This window comes from Bufo gargarizans, chromosome 11 (assembly GCF_014858855.1).
Source record: "Bufo gargarizans isolate SCDJY-AF-19 chromosome 11, ASM1485885v1, whole genome shotgun sequence".
Classification (NCBI taxonomy): domain Eukaryota; kingdom Metazoa; phylum Chordata; class Amphibia; order Anura; family Bufonidae; genus Bufo; species Bufo gargarizans.
The window spans coordinates 91,449,878-91,475,639 of NC_058090.1; the positions used below are offsets into that span (position 1 = coordinate 91,449,878).

The 25,762-nt window shown below is 44.6% G+C and overlaps 1 protein-coding gene across 3 annotated transcripts in view; it reads right to left on the bottom strand.

Annotated features, from left to right (window-relative positions):
* The window catches only part of ARHGEF11 (Rho guanine nucleotide exchange factor 11), an 84,643-nt gene extending 67,544 nt beyond the window's left edge, over positions 1 to 17,099 (bottom strand). For all 3 annotated transcript variants that reach the window (XM_044271597.1, XM_044271598.1, XM_044271596.1), the window contains exon 1: positions 16,145 to 17,099. In XM_044271597.1, the coding sequence (XP_044127532.1) occupies positions 16,145 to 16,179 (35 nt within the window). In that variant the 5' untranslated portion in view covers positions 16,180 to 17,099. The remainder of the gene's footprint in view (positions 1 to 16,144) is intronic.
* Positions 17,100 to 25,762: the final 8,663 nt, after the last annotated feature.

Sequence of the window (25,762 nt, forward strand, 5' to 3'; positions counted from 1 at the left end):
GGGCGTGTAAAAAATTATGCAAACATCGCTGTGTGCTCTACATCTTCTTCCCTTCTCTCAGTTCACAGTGACTATGCAATCCATGCATATGACCACAAATAGGTCCATAATTAAATTATACGCGTAAGGAGTGTTTGTGAGTAGGTATGTATGTATGTAGATCTTTTTTGTCTATAGTACGAGTTTTCCAACTCTGATGGAACATCCGGGAGGCTCCCTGAAAAAGAGGAGACCTCCCGAACTCCCAAAGGAGTTGGTAAATCCCACACACAGGGCATGGAGGACATGTCATGAAAGGAGAGCGGACTTACACGAAAGGTGGTGGAGTCTCAGAAAAAGGGACTTGTCCACACCTAAAAAACACTTCACACGCTGCACTCTTCTGCTTCCCGCAGACCAACTTGTTCATGTTGGCAAATATGCTACAGTATGTGGTGCACAATGCACCGAAACGTCCTCCTGGTTTACTCCAAAAGCAGTGTACGAGTCTTACTAAATGTCCTCCAGGAGGTGGTGGAGGGCTTCACAATAGTTTGGAGCCCCCAATGAATGGACTTCTACGTACCCCTTAATTTGACCCTTGATTCAGCAGCCACATACAGTCAAAGCTATACTAAACTACATTGTCGACGTGACCCAACGTTTACACCCCTCACCTTACGCCCTTATATCAAAAATTTTGCCCTGTGTGGATGAAAACTCAGATTTCCACGGAGGATCAATTAAACGCTTACAGAAGTCAATAACAATTTGTGTCAGAAGAAAGCCGGCCGCATCCAGAAGCTAATGGATCATGGTGCATAACACAGACCATTAGGCAACAGAAAAGCATCATTAGATATGTGCAAACACATAAACTTTCTCTATTTAGTGCTCAAGCGACGGGGGAGTCCCAAGTGCGATTTCATTAAGATTCAGTACTGAAAACAGTTTGCTAACAGGAGGTTTCGTAAAAGAGTTTACAAAAATGATGTAATCGATGCTAGAATTTATTTATTTTTATCCTGTGCGGCGCGGGGCAGCAACCCTGTGCGGCGCGGGGCAGCAACCCTGTGCGGCGCGGGGCAGCAACCCTGTGCGGCGCGGGGCAGCAACCCTGCAAACTCATGGAAATACACGATCAGAAGATCACCGTATTGATGGTATCATTACGACCAGTATTGAAGGGATGGCGTCACCAGGAAGTTTACTGATCAACCAAACAGTGTCTCGTAGGCCTAGATCAACAGGGACCTTATGAAAATGAGCAGTTAAGTATACCTCCTGCTTCCACTGCCAGCTCCTTCTTCTCCTTTTCGATTGAGTTAGTTGAGATTACTATGCAGGAACCTGGCCCTGCAAATCAAGGAGAGGGAGGGCATGGCAGAGGAAGCAGGAGGAGCAAGGGTACACAGAGAGGCTTGGGCCCACCCTCGGTGCACTTAACTTTTCATTTGCATGTGGAATAAAAAATCCTTTTTTCGCTAAGTGAAAGCTATCATTACATACATCTCGGCTAGCCCTACAAGGCAGTGTGCCCGATCACAGACCCCCTTTAAGAACTACACATTGCCCTGAATGCAGAGTAATGAACAGGAGCAGTGGTGTTGAACAATCCATTTTGGCCAACTGTACAAGTTTCCAAACAACTTCAAGGGCACAGTGCAATATTTGTATTATGCCATCTACAGAACTGCTGTCCTCTTATGTGGAAATGGCCCCCTGGACCCCCCCAGGCAGCGCAGCCCAAGTGTGACTGCACCCCCTATAGCTACATCTCTGCTAGCAATAGAAAGTCAGGATGGAGTGAACAATATGAATCGCTGACCTTGGAACAATGCACAGACATTTGGATCCTTTGATCACATGAATAGAGCTGTCTTGAAAAAAACTGGCGCCAACAGCTGAATATTATGCAGGCTCCACTTGGTAGATGTTCAAGGGAAGTCAGTCTCCACTGCATGGACCTGGTTCCATTAAACCACCTCTGGTGCCCATATGAACCCAAACCAATCTGTGCATCCACTGAAAGCCCTCTGATATACTGAGTGACAATGAAATGATCACTAGAAGAACTTCTTGTCTCTAATAAGACTGAGGGGTGGAGATGTGGTGGCACGTGACCACTCTCCACTTCAGCCTCCTAAAATTGTATGTATTATTTAACTTTACTAGAGTAAATGAAGATCTCCCTTTTAAATAATGACCCGTCTACTCTAAACCATCATTTCATCCCTTCATTCTTCACCTTCATCAAGTAGAGTGGAGAACGGCTGCAAAATGCATCTCTCTGGAGGACCCAACACCATTGATTTTCTTGGGTAACTTGTAATGCTTAATTTCTCCTGTGGAGGCACTGTGGGTGAATTTAGTGCTTCTTGTCTGTTGTGCTTCTTGTCTGACTGTTGGGGGTTCTAACTGAAGGACAACGTGTGACTAATGGATCCGATTGGCTGATATGTGGTTAGTTGGGCATTCAAAGTATATTCCACAATCCCGTTATGCTAAACAGAACCTGATAAGGAATAGATTATCGAATATTCTGGATCATAAGATGCAATCAACCTTCCAAGAGGCCCGGAACGCCTGCACACAAAGCACACCTGCTCAGGTGATTTGAACAGACAGGTCGGTGACTACCAGAGGGCAGGAACAGATCCCGCACAGAGTTGGAGACTCTGTGACGTGTGAATAATGCATTTTGGAAGTTGTTGCCAGTCCCTCAGGGCTTTTGAGGAAACTGTAAGTGCAGTTCCCCAGAAGGGTGTATGTAATGTCCTATTGAGTTGAATGTTGTGATTTGTTGTATTTGTGTACCTAATTGCAGTGTATGGCCAATTAATGGTTAACACCTTGGCTCACTGTGTTAGGTTGTTGGAAGATAGATGTGGGTCCGCCCCCTGGTTAGAGTCAGAGCAGTTGAGTTCTTGCTGTGCTATAGTGAAGGCCTACAAGAGCTTCGCCCTATTATCTCCATCTCTGAGACTTCTACAGTCAAGGAAGCTACTTTACCTTGAGCATGCTCCAGAAAGAAAAAAATTAGAAGGTCTAGGACCCTTAAGGCCATGCATCAGAGTCAGACAGGAAGGTATTGTGTATGTTTATGACCGAGATATTTCACTGCTGTGAGAGGAACATTGCTAACACACCTTTCCACAGTTCGAGACTGCTTGGCCAACTGTATCCTATATCTGCACCCCCCAGCCCTGGAATTGCAGAAATATTTAACAAGAACCACTTCAGCCTCCATTATTGTTGCTATTAATATGCTGCCATTTGGAAAGGATTTCGTTTTGTTATATGCTTTTTGAACTGTGCCTGTTATGTCGGATGTACTACTACCTTCATTCTGCACTTTAGTAACGAGACTAAACTTATTTATTGATGTCAGTTGGCCTGGTTACTGACTCCATCAGTCACCGACCATTGCACCTACACCTTCTGCCTAGCCCCCGGACAAATACCTAAGATCAAGGGCACCCCAACTACCACCAGACAGGAGCCTCAACTCCCTGAGTTAGGAAGGGGTGCGCCCTGTTGTCGCTGCTCGGCCCCAGGGAGAGCCAGAAGAGGAGATCTCTACTGAGACCTGCGAGTACCGGAACCACCCTCCGGCCCACAACTACCATTTAGACAGACAGTCTGCTCCTCCAATACCAAAATTGTCTCCAAAAAGTCAAATTGTGGCCTGTTTTAGGATTCCTAAGTATGCCAGCTGAGGCAAGATTTGTCTCTGCGAAGAACAAGACTCTTCAGCGTCATGAGGTCAGGAGGATATAAACAAAAAACTTTCTAGGGATAGTATCAAAAATACTCATAATAAAGAAGGAAAGATGGACGAACATAGACACCTCTTGACTTCATTGCTAATGACTAATGCCTACGGTTGACAACATCTTCAGAGCACACACTGTATCCATGCAGCCTGCAAATGGTACACACAACTAACAGGCACACCACGATGCACATTTGGGACCCAGCTCTGGTTATTCGTTCCCCCTAGGGAGGACCCACCTCTCCAAAGGGACTGCACCATTAGCAAACAAGGCATGGGGAATTGACCCATGTCATAGAAAGGATGAGGAGGGGAACAAAACGTGTCCTGTCCTCCTGGCAAAACTTAGAACCAACTTTGATCTTTGCCCTGTTATCTGTCTATACCACTATAGATTAGCAGCAGACATGAGATGGGTCATTCCGAAATTTTGCACAATGGACTTTGGAACTTATTGATCCTGGTCTTAACCGACAGCAAATTACCTACAAAAGGCTTCAAGCAACCAATTTTCTAACCATCTGCTATTTGGGCATCTAACCATCACCTTGAAGTTCTCCTGGACCTATACTAACCAACAGCCATTAACACAGATGGACAAATTTAGGTCAGGGCTATGGGGAGATGCCAAATCATATAGAGTGTCAAGATGGTCACTCCTGAAAGTATTGGGACAAATGTGAACATTTTGATTGTGTAAACCAGTGATCAAGTTAAAACGTAAAAGAAGTTGTAGGCCTTCTTGTGGACCCCATACAATTGTGTAGAGATGGTAGAACCCCAAAACTTGAACATGAATTCTTGACAGTGGCAATGATATTGTGAAAGTGAAGGTTCATAAGCCAAACCAATAAAGAGCACATTATTGGTTAAAAGTTGGTTCACTGAGGCAATCGCACAGTCCCCCTATAGATTGCACCTTTCGATGTTCAGTCCTACGTCTTCTTCAGGTTTAAAATGTAAACATCTTCTGACATGCCATGATAAGATGTTAGAAGAGGTTGCTGCTGGAGGTCCATGAGCCAAGACCTCAACAATAAGAAACCACATGTCTTATTGATGTTCTACATCTCCCGGTTACATTAAGGAGTTTGTGAGTAAAACTATTTGGACCATTTTGAATAAAACTATTCTGTGCATGGTTCAAACTCCACGCTAGATTAAATGAAGCAGGAGATGAATGAAAGGGTTTTATTTTTTACTGACTGACTCAAAGATAGATTGGTGAAGAACCCCACTTGAGCCAACACGGCTGATAATGGTTGGGGGCCATCCATTCCTCTGAAATATAGACAGGTGAGTTTGAAGAGGAAGGCTACAGTCTCTTCTTCAGCGTTGTTAATCCTTTCTTGTCTGGAGGCACGCTTGACCCAAACAGGGTTATTCTTACGTTAGATGAACCTTCTTTAAACAGAGAAGAAGCTATGCAGAATATTAACCTGAGGTTGATTCAGGATAAAGGAATTTTCAGCCCGTTCACCTGTCAGTCTTCTAGAGGTTCCAGCTATTGTAGCCAGACATTCCGCAGAACAAAGGAAAAGCGATGTTCCTCCGTCAGAGGAGGCTTTTTTTTTTCCTGTTTGTGTTGTCTGCGGTTTTCAGATTTCATTATAGTCTTGGACACTGAAGATGAAATTCCTCTTAATTACCGCATTTGTCTGAAATCAGAGATGTCAAATTTACACAGGCTTTCAAGCTGAGATATGGTGCTTAACTCCTCCAGTAACAGTCCCGCTGCAGGTCACATGGGCCTGTCCGCAACGAGTAAACCATGGATCCACATCCTTCAAGCAGATTATCTGGCCAGGCACTGGGTTAAAGGAGATGGCTTCTATCTTAGAAAAATAGCGCCACCCTTGTCCATATTCGATGCTTGGTATGCAATTCAAGATAAAATGCAATGTCAGAATTGCCCATAGGCGCGATTTTTGGAAGAGGCAACCATGTTTAATGTCAAAACAAGCCCTTCAAGAATTTTTCACTATATAACGGTTAAGCGTTATTGACATGAGGCTAAGCTGCAATACCAAACATGACCTATAGACAAGAGTGGCGCTGTGTAAAATAACACAACCCCTTTAAGATCAGGCATGCTACTGCAGAAGCAAAAAAATAAGGTCGACCAGCGGCCACAGACTCGACGGAGACCAATCTGCCCGGGGAATATGAAATTACATGTCTACCTGTCTCTGGAATTAACCCATCAGCCGGCGGTAACCGGATTATATGGAGGCCGCACAGGAAGCCTGCAGGAGGCCCTAATGACCGCTAACGCTGATAATCTGCTGATCTCAGAATCAATCAGATACGTCGTCACAGTTGTAACTCTGCTGACCATCCGCTCCTCTTCATTCTGGGAAAGCTGAGTGACCACATTACAGCTACCACAGGAGACGGTCCCAGCTTTTCCAGAGTCCTGAATTTTTTTATTATTATTTTTTTACATCTTATTTTGTTTTACTACTCCTTCTTTCAGTAAGGGGTGCAAGCGCTTCGCCCCTAACCCCCTCCGGCAAGAGAAAAAAAGTTCAAAAGAGAAAGTGCTTTGAATTCACCACTGTTTCCCATAATCCCCTGCGGTAAAAGCAGACAACCAGCGTTCCCAGTACATACAAGCAAACCATTGAGGTTTTCCAGTGAAATGACTGCCCCGCACTAGAATAGGGGGCATTGTATGGGACGAGTCAGATACCAGGAAGACTTTGGGATGTGGGACTGAGGGGGACGCGGGTTGGCCTCCATGGAGGATGCAGTCTCCCTACAAAGTGCAGGAAGAGATAAGAGATGAAACGACTGGGGAGGGGGCTCCTTTCATTACTTCTCTCCTTTCAGGATCTTTCAAGAGACTAGGCCTCATGTGCCCATGGCAACCAATCACAGCTCAGCTTTCATTTCTTGAACTGCTCTGGAGAAGTGAAAGCTGAGCTCTGATTGGTCGCTATGGGCAACAACAGTCTTACTATTAGAGTTTGGATAAATGGGGCCCTACGACTTTCCCTAATAGTAAGACTGTGGTGGTTGCCCACGGCAACCAGAGCGCTGCTTTCATTTTTCCGGGGCAATTTAAGAAATGAAAGCAGAGCTGTGATTGGTTGCTATGGGCAACAATAACCATCCACCATAATGGCTCCAGAGCCGTTTCTTAAATATGTGAGATTGCGAGACACCCAAAATAGGCCGACTTATCCTTACGGCTGGGCAGCCACATGCTGTCAAGGCATGATGGGAGTTGTAGTTTTGCCACGGGTTGGGGGAACATTGCCTTAGGGACTGTCCTGGCGTTATTCACCCAGCTTTCCCAGAATCTGACAAACCAAGGAAACCTGGAGACATGGTGGAGATTCCCTTCAGGTCCAAAGTGTCGGTCTCTGGGTGTTACAATACTACAACTCCCAGCATGCAATGACACATGACAACTGTCAGACTACGCTGGGAGTTGTAGATCTGCCATAGCCGTTGAGCAATGAGTTGCTACATAAGAGCCTCCAGCTGTTACAGTATTACAACTCCCAACATGCCCTACCAAGCGACATGGAAAGAGGCTTTCCGAAGAAGACGCCACACTTTCTTCACAGAGGGCTGTCACCCAGCTTTCCTGGGATCCTAAACGGAAAACGGAAGAGGATGTATACCAAGCTGAGTGACAACCATTGTGACAGCGGAGCTGGTTGTCACCCAGCGTTCCCAGCAACGTGGGGGATGGGGGGGTTGCGGACAGGAAGATGGTTTGAGAGACGTCCCAGACACACGGGTCACTGTTCACCAGCACGCAGACCTTTCCTCAATATAACCAGGGACTTTCCAGTAACGCACAGCTTCGGTCCGGAGGGGCCATCATTCTTCATCAGGATATGACTCATCCTCCACCTCGACAGAGTGCAAGCTCCGCGCCAACAAACCCACCTGCAGCGTCTACATAACCCAGCACAACATACCTGGGCTTCCTGCTGTTCTGCCTGCGCAACAGTGTCAGTGCATACCGTCTCTCTGGCATTATATTCATGAAAAAGGAAGCCCAGGATGAGGGGAATCTTACAGGACCCGTGTATTAGAGGATGCAGAAATGTACAGGCAGGACAGCTCGGCTCCAGCAGGCAATTCTACCATCTGTCAGACAATGTGGAACGCATGTCTGACCATGCAGAAAAACGGCCAGGCTGGGGCCAGCGGCGCTCATACCGGGGGAACTGGCAGCAGAATTAAGTTAGAGAAAGAATACACAGAGCTTCAATCCAAAAAAAGGAAATGGATGGAACTGAAGCGGTACTGCACCACTGATTTATCAGTATGCAGGTACCTGCACAGGACTGGAGCTGCACTACTGCACCACCGAGTTATTCCTATGCATGTACCTGCACAGGACTGGAGCTGCACTACTGCACCACCGAGTTATTCCTATGCAGGTACCTGCACAGGACTGGAGCTGCACTACTACATGACTGATTTATTAGTATGCAGGGACCTGCACAGGACTGGAGCTGCACTACTACATGACTGATTTATTAGTATGCAGGTACCTGCACAGGACTGGAGCAGCACTACTACATGACTGATTTATTAGTATGCAGGTACCTGCACAGGACTGGAGCTGCACTACTGCACCACCGAGTTATTCCTATGCAGGTACCTGCACAGGACTGGAGCAGCACTACTACATGACTGATTTATTAGTATGCAGGGACCTGCACAGGACTGGAGCTGCACTACTGCACCACCGAGTTATTCCTATGCAGGTATCTGCACAGGACTGGAGCTGCACTACTGCACTACCGCGTTATTCCTATGCATGTACCTGCACAGGACTGGAGCTGCACTACTGCACCACCGAGTTATTCCTATGCAGGTACTTGCACAGGACTGGAGCAGCACTACTACATGACTGATTTATTAGTATGCAGGGACCTGCACAGGACTGAAGCTGCACTACTGCACCACTTATTTATTCCTATGCAGGTACCTGCACAGAATTGGAGCTGCACTACTGCACTACCGCGTTATTCCTATGCAGGTACCTGCACAGGACTGGAGCAGCACTACTACATGACTGATTTATTAGTATGCAGGGACCTGCACAGGACTGGAGCTGCACTACTGCACTACCGCGTTATTCCTATGCATGTACCTGCACAGGACTGGAGCTGCACTACTGCACCACCGAGTTATTCCTATGCAGGTACTTGCACAGGACTGGAGCAGCACTACTACATGACTGATTTATTAGTATGCAGGGACCTGCACAGGACTGAAGCTGCACTACTGCACCACTTATTTATTCCTATGCAGGTACCTGCACAGAATTGGAGCTGCACTACTGCACCACCCATTTATTACTATGCTGATACCTGCTTAGGGCTAGAGCACCACTACACCACTGATTTATTACTATGCAGGTACTTGCACAGGACTAGAGCTGCACTACTACACCACCGATTTATTACTATGCAAGTACCTGCACATGACGGGAGCTGCATTACTGCACCACTGATTTATTACTATGCAGGTACCTGTGCAGAATAAGTGCTACACTACTGCACCACCGATTTATTACTATGCAGGTACCTGCAGAGAACAGGAGCTGCATTACTGCACCACCGATTTATTACTATGCAGGTACCTGCAGAGAACAGGAGCTGCATTACTGCACCACTGATTTATTACTATGCAGGTACCTGTGCAGAATAAGTGCTACACTACTGCACCACCGATTTATTACTATGCAGGTACCTGCAGAGAACAGGAGCTGCATTACTGCACCACCGATTTATTACTATGCAGGTACCTGCAGAGAACAGGAGCTGCATTACTGCACCACCGATTTATTACTATGCAGGTACCTGCAGAGAACAGGAGCTGCATTACTGCACCACTGATTTATTACTATGCAGGTACCTGCAAAGAACAGCAGCTGCACTACTGCATCATCACCATTTCCAAGATACATTTCTGCTTTCTCCCATTGAATGCAAAAGGCTGTAAGCTCCTCTTGCTCTTCGCTCTTACAGCTGCAGTTTGTTACAATGTATTAGTGCAGGTTGATATTTCTTCCCTTCATTGAAACCCTGTAAGAAACCGCAGCAGTATGAGCAGCATTAGGCTTTTTTTTTTTTCGTTTAAGCCACAAAATACATAGAAGAGCATTCTCTTCCAAGTCGACGAGGATATGTGGAGAATCGATCAGAGAGTGCGACAGGAAGAAAGCCTCATTGTGCTGGGGTTTACCCGCTGAGAGTTATTTTTAAGACCACCCCTCTGTTTTCTTTGAAATCCAGTTCTATCTCCTTCTCGGGAAGCTCCGAAATAAACAGGAAAGAGAAGGCTCAAAATGGAAACATCTTTAATGGGACTGCGGGAAAAATCAGCGGCGCTCCGAACCCACCCTCCCACTAATTATCCACCTTTACAGTGTCATACGCCTGGGCAACAATCACTCCTTTTCTTGATTACCGTCCTCCCCAACAACATTTTCCTGCAAGTGTTTCCGAATTTTCTTAACACAGTGCATTCCGAGATGTTAACATGGCCGACGACCGCTTCCTGTCACGGTTAGGATGCAGGGAGCGTCTTCCTGTTATTGGTACACAAATGCGACAATCTTTTGGTATTATAAAAAGAGTTTAAAGGGGTTGTCCAGAATTGGAAAAAGATGGCCGCTTTATTCCAGAAACAACGCCACACCTGTCCACGAGTCGAGACTGGTTGTCCAACTCACCTCAACTGAAGTGAATTGGGTTGAGCTGCAATACCACACACAAACCGTGGACAGCAGTGGCGCTGTTTCTACAAGAAAGCAGCCCTCTTGAACTCAGAGGTTGTACCAGTGAGGTCTTCAAACTTCAGGAAACTGAATGAACTACCAGACAAAAATAAATAAATATTGAAATCTGACTCAAAGTGTAGGCCCAGATCTGGCTTTTTAGAAAGCTCCTTACAGACCAATGATATCCCTCTACATCAATGGATGGTTGTGGTCAGGTCATGGTAAAATTCTAGGCTGTTCGATAAGGACCATTGTGGTGGTCCATGGAGAGGCTTCTTTTAGGGGGCGGCCAGTAGTTAGAATATATGGTGGAGCCGAAAATCTGAACTGGTGGTGGTCTCCTCAAAGATATGGTCTTTTGGAGAGGTCTCTCTTATGTGTATGTAGACACTGAAGAATAATGTATGCATCTTCCAGATTCTTAGCCCTGTCAACCTCTCAACAATACCCTACAGCCAGCCCATAATATACAGTATGTTCTATCTGAAGACTATGGTCTTAACCAGCTAACTCAGAAAATCTGAAAGGGGTCCTCCAGCATTTGTATTGAAAACCAAACCGGAAGCTGAGGTGCAAACCAGACACAGCCCACAGATCAGTGTAGAGTTGTTTCTGGAAGTATGCAGCCATGTTCTTCTAATCCTAGACAACTCCTTTAAAAGGGAGTCTTTCACCTAATCTGAGCGTTTTAGACCGCTCAGATCAGGTTATAGACTCTTTAACCCTCATTACGATCATACCTGTCTCTTATCTGTCCCTCGCCCAGATAATGAAAATAACACTTTTTAAACGTATGCAAATTACCTTCTGAAGGTGCCCAGGGGCGGCGTTACTGGGCGATGTGCCCAGAAAAACACACCTCCAGCCGGCGGACGTCACGAGCGTCACCAGAGGACGGCGGTCTGGGAACTGGCCCGCACCTGCGCACTGCTCTGCCCATTATGGGCAGATGAACAGCTTTTCATATTGCGCATGCGCCGGCCAACTAAAGACAGCCGGCCGGCGCATGCGCAATATGAAAAGCTGTTCATCTGCCCATAATGGGCAGAGCAGTGCGCAGGTGCGGGCCAGTTCCCAGCCCGCCGTCCTCTGGTGCCGCTCGTGACGTCCGCCGGCTGGAGGTGTGTTTTTCTGGGCACATCGCCCAGTAACGCCGCCCCTGGGCACCTTCAGAAGGTAATTTGCATACATTTAAAAAGTGTTATTTTCATTATCTGGGCGAGGGACAGATAAGAGACAGGTATGATCGTAATGAGGGTTAAAGAGTCTATAACCTGATCTGAGCGGTCTAAAACGCTCAGATTAGGTGAAAGACTCCCTTTAATGCCTTGTTGACACGTCAGTTATTTGATCAGTTATTTCCATCAGTTATTGTGAGCCAAAACCAGGTGCAGGTCCAATACACAGAACAGGAGCAGATCTTTCCATTATACCTTATGTCTGTGTCGTCTCAACTCCTGGTTTTGGCTCACAAAAACTGATGGAAATAACTGATGTGTGAACTAGGCCTTAGGCAACATTTTTCAAATACTCTGAGGCTGGAACCCATGTTCCTGAACAGCCTGGCCAACCATTAGGCCAAGCATGACCAACTACTGGGTCAAACACTGGACAACTCATGGAACATTTTCAAAATATATCTTTTTTATGGTAAAAAAAAATATGGACATCTCCTGAGAGAACTTCTTCTAGTACATTTCAAGGCCACAGAGATGGCCTATTCAGGGCACCCCTCAAGCATGAAGTTTTGGAGAACCACCAATGAAATCGATCTACAATGAAACCTCTGAGATGGCCACCCAAAAATTGCATTGGAAAGTGGACTTTTAGGGGGCGGGCCAGTATGTACAATATATGGTGTAGCTGAAAATCTGAACTGGTGGTCTCCTTAAAGATGTGGTCTTTTGGAGAGGTTTCACTACCTATAGACCTCCAATAGGTCCATGAATGCAGTCATCTTGGTTTCAAAAATTTTATTGAGAAGAATGGTGATGGGACGGACACAACGAGGGTCAGATACGAATTCTGCACACTTGAATTTGATAAGGATGATATGGTTAACCACAAATTGTGGTTCACTGCCCTGTAGCCAAACCTTCCACATAAGCTCCCTATTATTTGGTTCCATAAAATATTCATAGTCCTATAAAAAACATGACAATGCAGGTGGGAGTCAGGCTACACTGAGCCAGATAACTACACCATGATGGGTCTATATTGACAAGACACACTGGCCCGGGGCCATTTGTGAATCTACCAGGTTATTGTTTGGGGTAAGCCCTGAGACCCACTCCTAGGTGCTTCTCCAACGGTGACTGCCTGGGCTGCTGTCTGCTTTACAAAGCAGAACAAAGGAGCCAATTGTAAGAAGCTCCACAATACAGGAGATGGGAGGGGAAAGGGATATCAAATATTAATACCCTCACCTTCTGTGTTAATGTACTACATCAGCGCCAGGGTAAAATCAGCAAAATATAAAATGTTTTCCTTAAAGAAAACCTGTCATGCTGAACTGAAGGGCACCATTTAACCCACAAAAAGAACCCCCTTCCCCAAACTGCACACTGGTGGCAGGACCTGCCAATAAATGTCTATGGAGGCCTCCCAACTTTCCAACTTTCCTCCAATGGTAGATGTTAAGGAAAAGAAAAACAGGCACACTCAAGCTAACATGTTTGTGGGAGAATTGGGAAAAATACTGTTAGTTCATGTGTATGACCAACTGTAGGTTGGTTGGCGCCCAATGTAGTACCTTCTATTGACACCTCTCCCTATGGAGTACCATATAGTACCCAGAAAAAGTTTCCACAAAGTGCACATATAAAGCTGTTATTGTTTTGCCATAGCTAATTTCACCTTTACGGCAGGGTTAGGGTCTTGAAAAAGGTATGTTTTTTTCCCCCTTGAAACAGCGCTAATCAGAGGTCATGTTTGGTACTGCAGCTCAACCTCATTCACTTAAACGGGGATATGCTTTCATACCTGACATAGTGCAATGACAAGAGTGGCCCCTTTGCTGGAAAACAAAAAGCAGACCCCCTACTTCTAACCCTGGACAACCCCTCTAAAGGAATTTTAATGGTTGTTATAAAACAAATAGAGAAGGATTATCTTAAGTCAAGTGCAAAGTACAAAAACACGCTCAAATAAGGAAACCAATAAGGGTTCATTCACTGGTTGGCGAGGACAGACCAGCACAGAAGACCTCTCTTAGACCAATCTAACCGGCTCCTGAATTTGTTAGTATGTAGTCCTTCCCTGGTTTCACGCCTCAATTACCATTATAGTAAAAGGAAGGCCAGCTTCAGACAGACTGAAGGTGACCATAAAACATAGCTAGCGGATGGTCGAATGCTCCTTCAGCTGGACAGCTATTCCTCCCGATCCCCCATAGACAGGGGCGGACTGGGGACTAAAAGTGGCCCCATGTTGTAGGCGAATCCAAGTTGACATAAGGCAAGGCAAAACAATAAGGCAAGGATAACACAAGTAGGCGGGGCCAGCAATACACAAAAAAACCGCCCCCGCAGAACCAAATACCACAGTGTAGCACACAATACTGCAACCCTCCGGCCATGAGAGGGGCTCAGGTGGCCCCCTAGGGAATTAGCCCACCGGGAAATTTCCCTGTATGGTCTATGGCCAGACCTCCCCTGTCCTCAGACATGTATTCTCTTCACCTCTACCTGATGATCCTAAGGGGGAGAGGGGAATAAGCATTTACCAGAAAACTTTGACAGCGCCTTATCTCCCATGAAAATAAAGCATTGGCCTTGTTAAAATCCATCATTCTCCAAATATCTGCCATCAGGGGAGAGTAGGGACATCACCATACAGATTAGATGACCAAGAACAAGAAGCACTTTTTGTAAGCTTTTTTTTGCTTTGGCGAATGAATGTAGACCCTGAAGTAGGGATCTACCCTCTATTATCTAAAAAAAGAGAGACCTAATTAGACCACACTTAAATTTAAAGGTTTGGTTCACATTTGGTGGCTTCTGCTCCACCAGTCACTTACCACATGGTTGGAAGCAGGCAAATGGCAAGGAGAATTTCAGCTATTTGCAAGGCCTAGTTTTGACAGGTCTACAGCAAGACTCAAGGTTAGACCAAAAGTAATAACACACTATGTCCCAAGGTAGAAGCCATATGACATAGCTGAAAACAGCTGAGCAAAGCATTCTCAAAGCAAACACAAGGCCCGATCTCCTACAACGAGGTGAAGGTAAGGCCACTGCTTCTGTGCTGAGTGAGGTCTGGCCTCCAGCACATTAGTAACCAACATACGTGGTACACTAGGAAAGACGGCATTCTGAGCAGGTAGACAAGTCCTAGCAGGCCTTACAATTCAAGATGGACATCTAGCCAATTGATCTAGACAACCCTCCCCACCCACCACTACCATTGACAGATATTGTTTTGGAAAAATGGAGGTCAACCTCAGTTTAAGTGAACCAGCGCCCAGTCATTCAAAAACAGCAATGTAAATCTATACATACAGACCTCACAAACAAGATTATGTCAGCGGCAGTCTACTCGCAGATCTCCCTCTAAACGCATTATCTGCCTGGATAACACAAGACGGCACGGCATAGAAATATCAAATTCTGAGATTTTTCCATCAGGAGCACAGAAGGAACGTGAAGGATCGTATCAACAGATGGGCCACAGACATGAAGCTAATTCGGCGGCAGCTAAATCGGCACGACGTGGATGGTTTTGGCCAATGGAAGTCCAAACGATTGGCTCGAAATTTTTTGGTCAACTAAATTTTTGGTCCCCGATTAAAAATAAAATGATAAAAACATAAAATAACACAATGATCTAAAAAAGGACTTAAAAAGAGGCTGACTATTTAGATGACCTAAACATGGTAAGGGATGTTACCTAAAAATACAATAAAAACATTCATTTATAAAACATTTGGTCACCCTCCCAGGTATCCAAGTAAACTTTGCTTGCATAATCATGTCAGAGTCAGAATGCCTCAGGAAATGGATTTCAAAAAGGGCAAGGTAAGCGAGACAGGACCTTTCCATCTGTCATTCTAAAGGCGCAAAACACAACAAAAATCGTATAAAAAGGTCCAAAAAAATCTATACTATTTTTTTACAATTATTTTTATTTTTTTATTTAATTTGAGCACCAGTTAAAATACACCTGCATATATTACAGCTGGAAGACGAATCCAGCAGAAAGTACCGTAGATTTATTTAAAGGGGAATGTAGCAATGTTTTTAAAAAAATAATTTAAAAAAAATTATAAAAAAATATAATAGCAAAAGCAGTTTTCCATTTGAATGAACCCTCCTACACAACCAGAGCAGTATTGTACTATCACTAGCAAGTGGGAGGATTGGGGAGGGATTAACCTGTCATATATAATAAAGGTGGGACGTCAAAATGCTGAATCGCACATTCACGTATAGATAACAATGCGCCACCCAACTATCTACGTGAAAATTTTTGTAGAAATTCATTGTACATGTATAATGCTTAAAAAAAAATTTTTTTTAAATGCATTCATTATAAAATATATAAACACGGACCAAAATAATAAAACAATGATAAAAAAATAATAAAAATACAAAAAATAAAGCTACATAAAATAAAGAAAAATAAAATGTTCTCACCTGTCAATTGATGTCGGAGGTGAACTGATGCTCATTTTGGCTGTAGACGGATCCCAAACTCCAGTGTCTTGTCTCCAGATCAGAATAAAATTTCATAAAACGTAATACAAAAAGGTATTTTTTTTTATATATTTTTTTTTGCCTATTTTACTGAACTGTTAAAGGGATAAACCAACCCATCTTGCCCCTTCTCCTCCTTCCTGTTCCAAGCTTTTCAGGTAGATGCAAAAAAAATAAAAAATTAAATTAAATTAAAAACAATTACAGCCCCTGCCAAATCATTATGGCAAAGGACAAAAAAAATTTTTTACAAAAAATGTTGTTTTAACAGCTGTTGTGATGTTGACAAGGCAAACTTTTAACCCCCCCCCAGCGTTCAGAATGATAGGTTGCAGTGGTTTTTTTTTCATCCTCTGCCTCCGTAAGATATTATATTCCTGGGCAAATATCAAATAAATTAAAAAAACAAAAACAACAACAATAATAATACTAAAAATGTAAAAAAAAAAAAAAAAAAAGCAAAATCAGCAGCAAAAAAATTAAATAAAAAAAAAATCCACAAAAATGTGCACAATTTTTTTTTGCAATGCACCAATCTGATCCTTCCGGGCAAGAGGGTGAAAAATAGGAATTATGTCCTTCTTCTCCTCCTTTTTGAAAGCAGATCCAGTTTGGGTAAATCCAGGAGGCCTGCTAGATCCTCAGGCTTTCCAGGAGACCCTGCCCAGCATGCACCATCCTTCCCATAGTCTGTGCACTCCTCTTCTCCTTTCCTCATCAAGCAGGAAGGGACACCCAAAAAATATTAAGGTCTAGGGTTGTATTGCAAAAATGGCAAGGCCCAGATTTCCCAGCTGGGAGCAGGGTGTAGGTGCCTGAGACAGATAGAAGAAAATCAGTTATTTTCTGCTTCACTATCCCCTCCCTCCTTCCTTTCTTTCCTCTATTTTTTTCTTTCTTTCTTTGCCCTCCCCCCTTCTGCATAAATCCAGGCAGGAGCTGCAATAAACACAGACTGGGCTGCGCTGCTCCCCTCCCCCCCTGACTGCTAAGGGCTGGGCCGGGCAATGGAGCCTTCCCTCCCCTTCCTCCTCTCGGTGACTACATACAGTCTATCACATTTGTATCTGTCATGGAATTCGGGATCATCGACCCCCCCCCAACAAGGGATCTACGTAGACATTGAAGGTCCGCCAGCTGGGCGCGGATACGTAGAATTTTTGTAGCCCGAGTCGGATAATCGCTGCATCTCGGGTGATAAAATCCTCATTTTGTCTCGTGCACACGAACGTATGGCTTTTTCAGTGTTTTGCGGCCCGTTTTTAACAGATCCGTTTTTCCGTATGGCGTATACAGTGAATACATAGAAAAAAATCGGTCTGGGCATAACATTTCCAATAGATGGTTCCGCAAAAACGGAACAGATACGGAAGACATAAGGCCTATTAGACACGACCGTATGGCTTTTTCAATGTTTTGCGGTCTGTTTTTCACAGATCCGTTGTTCCGTTTTTTGTTTCCGTTCCTTTTTTCCGTATGGCATATACAGTATACAGTAATTAGGGTCCATTCACACGTCCGTAAGTGTTTAACGGATCCGTTTTTTTGTTCCATTCTGTTTTTCCGTATGGCGTATACAGTAAAATACCTAGAAAAAATTGGGCTGGGCATAACATTTCCAATAGATGGTTCCGCAAAAACGGAACAGATACAGAAGACATAAGGCCTATTAGACACGACCGTATGGCTTTTTCAATGTTTTGCGGTCCGTTTTTCACAGATCCGTTGTTCAGTTTTTTGTTTCCATTGTGTTTTCGTTTCTGTTCCTTTTTTCCGTATGGCATATACAGTATACAGTAATTAGGGTCCATTCACACGTCCGTAAGTGTTTGGCCTAGTTCACACGAACGTTTTTTTTGCGGGTGTACGGGACGTTTTTTTGTGTTCCGTATACGGTCTGTTTCCGTATTTTCCTTTCCCTTGAAAGATAGAGCTTGTCCTATATTCGGCCGTAAATCACGGGTCGTGCCTCCATTTCAAGTCAATGGGTCCGCAAAAAAAATGGAACACATACGCAAATGCATCCGTATGTCTTCCGCTTCCATTCCGTTTTTTCTGAACCATCTATTGAAAATGTTATGCCCCGCCCAATTTTTTCTATGTAATTACTGTATACTGTATATGCCATACGGAAAAACGGAAAGGAAACGGAAACACAACGGAACTTAAAAATGGAACAACGGATCCGTGAAAAACGGACCGCAAAAAACAATAAAAGCCATACGGTCGTGTGAACTAGGCCTTTTGCGGATCCGCAAAACACGGACACCTGCAATGTGCAATCCGCAATTTGCGGACTGCACATCACAGACACTATAATAGAGAATAGGACATGTTCTATTTTTTTCAGGAACGAAATTGCGGATCCCGAAAAAGCGGATGCGGATCCTGAAAATGCGGATGCGGATCCAGGAAATGTGGATTTGTATATCCGTTCCAGCCCCATTGAAAGTGAATGGGTCCGCAAATTGCAAAACGAATGCGGACCCAAATTACGGACGTGTGAATGGACCCTTACATAGATAAAATTGGGCTGGGCATAACATTTTCAATAGATGGTTCAGCAAAAAACGAAACGGACACGGAAGACATACGGATGCATTTCCGTATGTGTTCAGTTTTTTTTTTTTTGCAGACCCATTGACTTGAATGGAGCCACGGAACGTGATTTGCGGGCAATAATAGGAGATGTTCTATCTTTAAACGGAACGGAAGGCATAAGGAGTACATTCCGTTTTTTTTGCGGAACCATTGAAATGAATGGTTCCATATATGGAACGCATAAAACGGCCAGTAAACAGGGAAAAAAAACGGTTGTGTGCAGGAGGCCTAAGGAATACATTCCGTTTTTTGTTTTGTTTTTTGCAGACCCATTGACTTGAATGGAGCCACGGAACGTGATTTGCGGGCAATAATAGGACATGTTCTATCTTTGAACGGAAATACGGAAACGGAATGCTTACAGAGACACCAGTTGTTTTTTTTGCGGAACCATTGAAATGAATGGTTCAGTATAACTAACGCATACTGAACGCAAAAAAAATTTGTGTGCATGAGCCCTTAGACCGTTTACAGGCCGTTTTTTGTTTTAATTTCAATGGTTCCGCAAAAAAAAACGGAATGTACTCCTTATGGATTCCGTTTTCCTATTTCCGTTTTTCCGTTCCATTGAAAGATAGAACATGTCCTATTATTGCCCGCAAATCACGTTCCGTGGCTCCAGTCAAGTCAATGTGTCAGCAAAAAAAAAAAAAACGGAACACATACGTAAATGCATCTGTATGTCTTCCGTATCCGTTCCGTTTTTGCGGAACCATCTATTTAAATTTTTTATGCCCAGCCCAATTTTTTTTAACGTAATTACTGTATACTGTATATGCCATACGAAAAACGGAACGGAAACACAACGGAAACAAAAAACTGAACAACGGATCTGTTTAAGGCCTTTTTCCCACGGGCGTGTGCGCCCTGTTGCCGTATTGCGGACCACATTTGCGGATCCGCAATATAAGGGCGACACTCCATGGGCATTCCGCATCACGGATGCGGACCCATTTACTTCAATGGGTTCGCAAATCTGGAGATGCGGAATGGTGCGGAACGGAAGCACGGAACGGAAGCACTACGGAGTGCTTCCGTGGGGTTTCGTCCCGTACTTCCGTTCCGCAAAAAGATAGAACATGTCCTATCTTTTTGCGGAACGGCCGGATCGCGGACCCATTCAAGTGAATGGATCCGCTGCGGCTGCCCCGCGGACTGTGCTTGTGCATTGCGGCCCACATTTTGCGGGCCGCAGCACGACTACGGGGCGCACACGCCCCGTGGGAAAGAGGCCTAAAACGGACTGGAAAACGCTGAAAAAGCCATACGGCCGTGTGAACGAGGCCTTAGGGCTCGCTCACACGAAGTTTTTTTGCGTTCGTTATACAGTCCGTATACGGAACCATGCATTTCAATGGTTCCGCCAAAAAAATGAATGTACCGTAAGCATTCCGTTTCCGTTTTTCTGTTCCGTTCAAAAATAGAACATGTCCTATTATTGCCCGCAAATCACATTCCGTGGCTCCATTCAAGTCAATGGGTCTGCAAAAAAAACGGAACACATACGGATTGTACTCCGTATGTCTTCCGTATCCATTCCGTTTTTGCTGACCCATCTATTGGAAATGCTATGCCCAGCCCAATTTTTTCTATGTAATTACTGTATACTGTATATGCCATACGGAAAAACGGAATGGAACCGGAAACACTACTTAAACAAAAAAACGGAAAAACGGATTTGTTAAAAACAGCCTGCAAAACGCTGAAAAAGCCATACGGTCTTGTGAATAAGCCCTTAAAGGGGTATTCCTAAAAAAATAATAATAATTAACGGGGAGCAGACACCAGCAAGGTGAGAACTAGGACCTGATCTCCTTGGTCCTGAGAAGAAAAGCGGACATAGGCGTGAATAGAAGCGTATGGTTGTTGCAATATTTTGATGAAAATTAAAAAATTTTGGAAATAAATATTACCACGTATCCAGCGCCACTCCTGCCCACAGGCTCTGTCTGGTATTGCCTCTCTGACCATTTTCTTCTTCAAAGCTGTAATACCAGACATCACCAATGGACTAGGGTGGCGCTGTTTCGAGGAAGAAAAAAAAACAGACCTAATCTTTTACAGCCCCTTCCCCCTACTATCCAGGCCAGTATGGCACCTAGTCACACACCACTGACTGCGACGCATATGGTGCTGTATCACGTGGTCAGTGCGTTTGCAGCTGAATAGATTGTAAGCTTCTATGGGCAGGGTCACCTGCTTTGTTATGTAAGTAGTGGTGGTTTATGTGCTCTGCTGGGTGCATGATATACAATGGTTCTGGGAACAGAGAAGATCCGATCCTGAGATGGTGGAGACCAAGTCTACAATAAAGGCTTCTATGCAGATTTTTGGGGGTGGGATGACAATGGGGCCAATGCAGTCAAAGAGCTGAAACCTTGTTTTATATCCATATGGCCAATTGATTATATTGTGTTCTAACCATTAAAGGGATTTCCCACCGCTGTCCCCTGGCACTGGCTACTCAACCACATGGTAGACCTACAGACATAGAAGCCTTGGAAGAGTCTATGAACGACCATAGGCCCATAGGCAGCATAGTTACATTAGGCCCCCTACCCACACCACAATATATCTTATGGACTCTGTGGTCACATATAATGGGGTCACGTTCGGAGTTTGAAAAATCTATATATTTTTATTTAGTAACCAGATGGGCCCTTCTAAGTCCATTGGGCCCCATCTCCGGGCCTGATTTGGTGATGACTGCTGGATGTGATATGACTTTGCACAGCCATGAGCTCATGGTTACGATGTTTTACATATGTGATGTCACATCCAGCAGTCAAGTGGTGTTAGGAATACCAAGGTTAAAGGAACCCCAACCATAATGTAACCCTTTGATCTAGAAGGTCCGACAAATGTCAAGGACAAGTGGGCCACCTCTCACTGAAGCTTAGGGCAACCCATTGTACCCTTGGTGTCTGTTTAGGCTGGCCCCCAATTATCTTTTAGGGTTCAAAGTCGACTTCAGAGGTAACAGAGGGGCTGAGAAACCTGCAGGTCACATAGACTATAAGGAGGGATCATTCCCCCAACCATTCCGTAAACCTCTGATCTAGAAGGTCCAGTAAAGGTCAAAGACAAGTGTCCTTCACTCGCTGATGCTTAGGGCATCCCATTATATGTCTTGTGTATGTTCAGGCTGGCACCCAAGCATCTCATAGGGTTCAAAGACTAGGTAACCAGTGTTGGACTGAAGTCCCTTGGGCCCAGTAGAGTAAATTATTCTTATGGTCCACCCTCTATATATATATAAGACCCTAATGGCCCTATTTTATTAGAGGTCCATTATTGACAGAGCTTGGGTCTATTGTGGGCCAGTCCAACCCTGGAGGTAACACTTGGTTGAGGAATCTGCGGGCCACACGTGACCCACCATCTGGACCACTGTGACACCATAAGGACACGACCTTCTCTGAAGTCTTCATGAGGAGCATATGTGTAAAGTGAATACAGAGCAGTGGTAGTGGTAGTAGTTGACATACCATAGAGACAGCCCAAGAGATGACATGTGGGCATGTCATGACAGGTGTAACACCTCAGGTTGACTATCTACAGTCACCACCAATCAAACATGAAAAGCGTCTTATTGCTTGTCAGTAATAACTAAAGAATATAGAGTGGACATCAGGTTGGTGAAGTATGTACAGTGAACAGTATGACACATATTTCAGCCAGAGAGGGCCCATGTGGTGGCAATTCCCGCCAATTAGAGTAAATAAGTCTATATTGTGTATAGTATTTTTACTGGTACATACAGTCCTTGGAAGAGTGTTGGGTGGCATTGCCCAGCCCAATCCTGAAACCAATATGATCATGGATGGTTCCTTTTGAGTCAACTGCTGTGCATCTGTAGCTCCTTGACTCATGGTGGGAGACCAACGGTCAAGCCATGTCTCCTCCCTGCTTACCGCCAAGTAAATGCCTATTATACCATAAGGCCACTAGATCTCATTTGACATCACCTTGCTGCTTGAAGCACCACACATCCACCTTACACTTGAAAATCATTGGGATTAGGAGCCCACTAGTAAGTAGGTATTTTGTCTACACTGACAAAACTAGATGGTAACACAAAAATATGCGCAAATATATTGTTTATAGGGATCGGTTGCCATTATGGGACCATCTCAGAGGATTAAAGGGGGTCATTAGGTTCCTTATCCATTAAACACCATATCCTTTCCTTCTATAAGGCTATTTTTCTCTATCTGGAGAATGCTTTGGATAGATCAAATCTATGAGTCAAAGTGCAAAGATACTAGGAGGTGTCCCTGTTCTATGTAAACTCACCCCTACACTGAGGTCCATGTACCCATTCTCCTTGGTTGTAGATGACAATGTGGAGAGCGATCTAGAGCACTTGCTAGAGGACAGAGAATCCAGCAGCAATTTACCCACGGTCTGTAATTGATCACTATTGATCATCTGTCATGTTTTTGTTGAGCAATGGCATGGGTGCCATAAAGTTAGACATCCCTAGTGCCATACATCCTCAGAAGATGACGGTATGCTAACAAAATTCTTCCCCCCCAAAGGCTGCATCCTTGAACAAAAGCTTCAAAGAGATTTTAGTTATGAACTACACACCTTTATTACTATATCACTAGGTCTGCGTTAACGTGGAACTGATCTTCGCAATGGGTGGGTTGAGGTGGTGGTGGTGGCCAAAGAAGTGTATGGAGTTGGTGACAATGTTAGTGCTGGAGGTATGTAGGGAACTGGAGGAGACAGGGTGTGGGATTGAAGATCACAAGCTCCCACCAAAAGGCATTTTTGTGCCCATTTCAACCCAACTCAAAAAGGTGTCCAATTCCATCCCCAGTAACAACTACGGTTTCCTACTCAATGCAGCAGAACCGACTTCAGTCAGTGTTACCATTGACTCCATGCTGCAGGAATAACTCATCATTTCCTTGGCGCGGTCATCTATGGCAGAACACTCTTTACCCGCAGAAAGTGAGATTTACTTGGGCAGCATGCAGTAGCTGCTAATGAAGTAATGACTTGTGTGTAGCGGATGTGGGGCCGTCTTGCTTTCTCTCAGCTGGACAATTTTTGCTGCAGACTAGAATTAACCCCCTTCAGCCCGACATCTGCTCTATAATTACGCTCCCTCTCCTCGTCACAGGGGATTCTGGGATTTTAAGCATATTGGCAGTCGCCCATATCCACAAGAGACAGAGGAACACACAACCACAAGAGCATTTTACTTGGCTCTCCTCGCCTGCCACTGTTCTGTTTATTTCAGGGAAGAACGGAAGTCGAATGGTTGAGAGAACTCACAAAGGACACAAGCAAGGCCAGATTATAGGGGTGCAGAAAGGACAATGCCCCCCAGGGCCTACACCATATCAGTAATTACCCATACAAGCGGCTTTAGCATTCTCAATCATATCCGCATCTTATGGTGCCAACTGCGTGTTATGTGGCGAGCCATGGTGACATCCTACTTTCCTCCGATATTGTAAGTTGGTTCCAGCTAAAGCCCTGAGTCTGAAGGTGACCATACACCTCAAAAAACTGTTGGCTGATCAAGCTCATTCAGGTAGTAAACCACTAGTTTTCCTTAAAATCCCTGATTCTTCTTTCCCCCAACATTCGTCCTCGGTGGAGTCTGAATGTCCCACTGATTTAGAAGAATCTCTTGGGCCCCAATGCACAATCTATAACAGGGGCTCCTACCTACTGTGTGCCATATATACTTATGGTGTCCTCTTGGACACCAGCAATCTGGTTTCCGTTGTTCTGCTCCATCACAGGAGTAGAACAACAAAAGTTATGGCAGAAACTAATGGCGGCCAACGGACCCCATTGACTATACTGGTGTTGTTTGGGTCTCTGTTGGGGAGTCTAGCATTTTAACTGACAATAAAGCCAAGCTATTTTGTCCAGTTTGTTTCAAGGAATCTGGGACCAAGGTCCCTAAGAGGTATCCTACGGCTCAGATGTGGACTAAACCTTAGGTGGCACAGGAATCTTTGGACTCTTTCAGGCACCAGGGTCCAGAGGGGAACTGCTACTCCCTATAGCTACAACTCCTGGTTCCTCACTCAAGAAGGGCGTACTGTATACTGGTTTCATTAGGCACCTTCTTATACCCATACTTGCCAACTCTCCCGAATGTCAGGGAGGCTCTAGCAAAAAGAGAAGGCCTCTCGGACTCCCGGTTGAGCTTGCAAATCTTTCATGGCAAAGCCCTTCATGAACGTTAACTGTCTGTGGTGCCTGAATACTATAGCCCCAGTGCCAAAAACGTGCTCTTTGAGGGTTGTACATGGCATAGAAAGGGGTGTGGGCCCATCTAGAAAGAGGTGGGGTATTGAAAATGAGACGTGTCCATGGCCTGAAAAATTCATGAGTGAGCCATGAATACCTGACTTTCACAAGACTCGGTTCTGTGTCACCAAGTGATTTTGGAACACGGAGAGCCATTCCGTGCCAAACATTTTGCGGATCGCTCTTTTTGTGACACAGAATTTCATTTTGTGATTTCTACTCTTGTGTCCTTCACGTCATTTGAGTTTACAGAATTCATTTTGTACTACAAAAACCGATCCATCTACCAAAGTGACCGTCTAAAAGAGGAACCGTCTATGTTGCCCATAGCAACCAATCACAGCGCAGCTTTCATTTTTCAAGAGCCGAATCTGTCAAGAAAGCTGCTCTGTAATTGGTTGCTATGAGCAACAGAGAGTTTTTTTTTTTTCTTTTACCCAACTTTATAAATCTCAGTGTAGACAAACAGAAGCTAATTGTGTGCTCTAGGGGTAGCAATCAGAAACCAGCCCCAACATCTTGGGGGCCCATGGTCCCCAAGCCACATAATAAAGCAGACTTATAGATGATGGTGCAGTACCCTGCTAGATGGCGCCATCTTGTTATCAAAAGTGTGGTGTAGACATTCCTCGACAGGACCCCTGTGTGGTCAGAAGTGGACGCTAGCCTACTGCG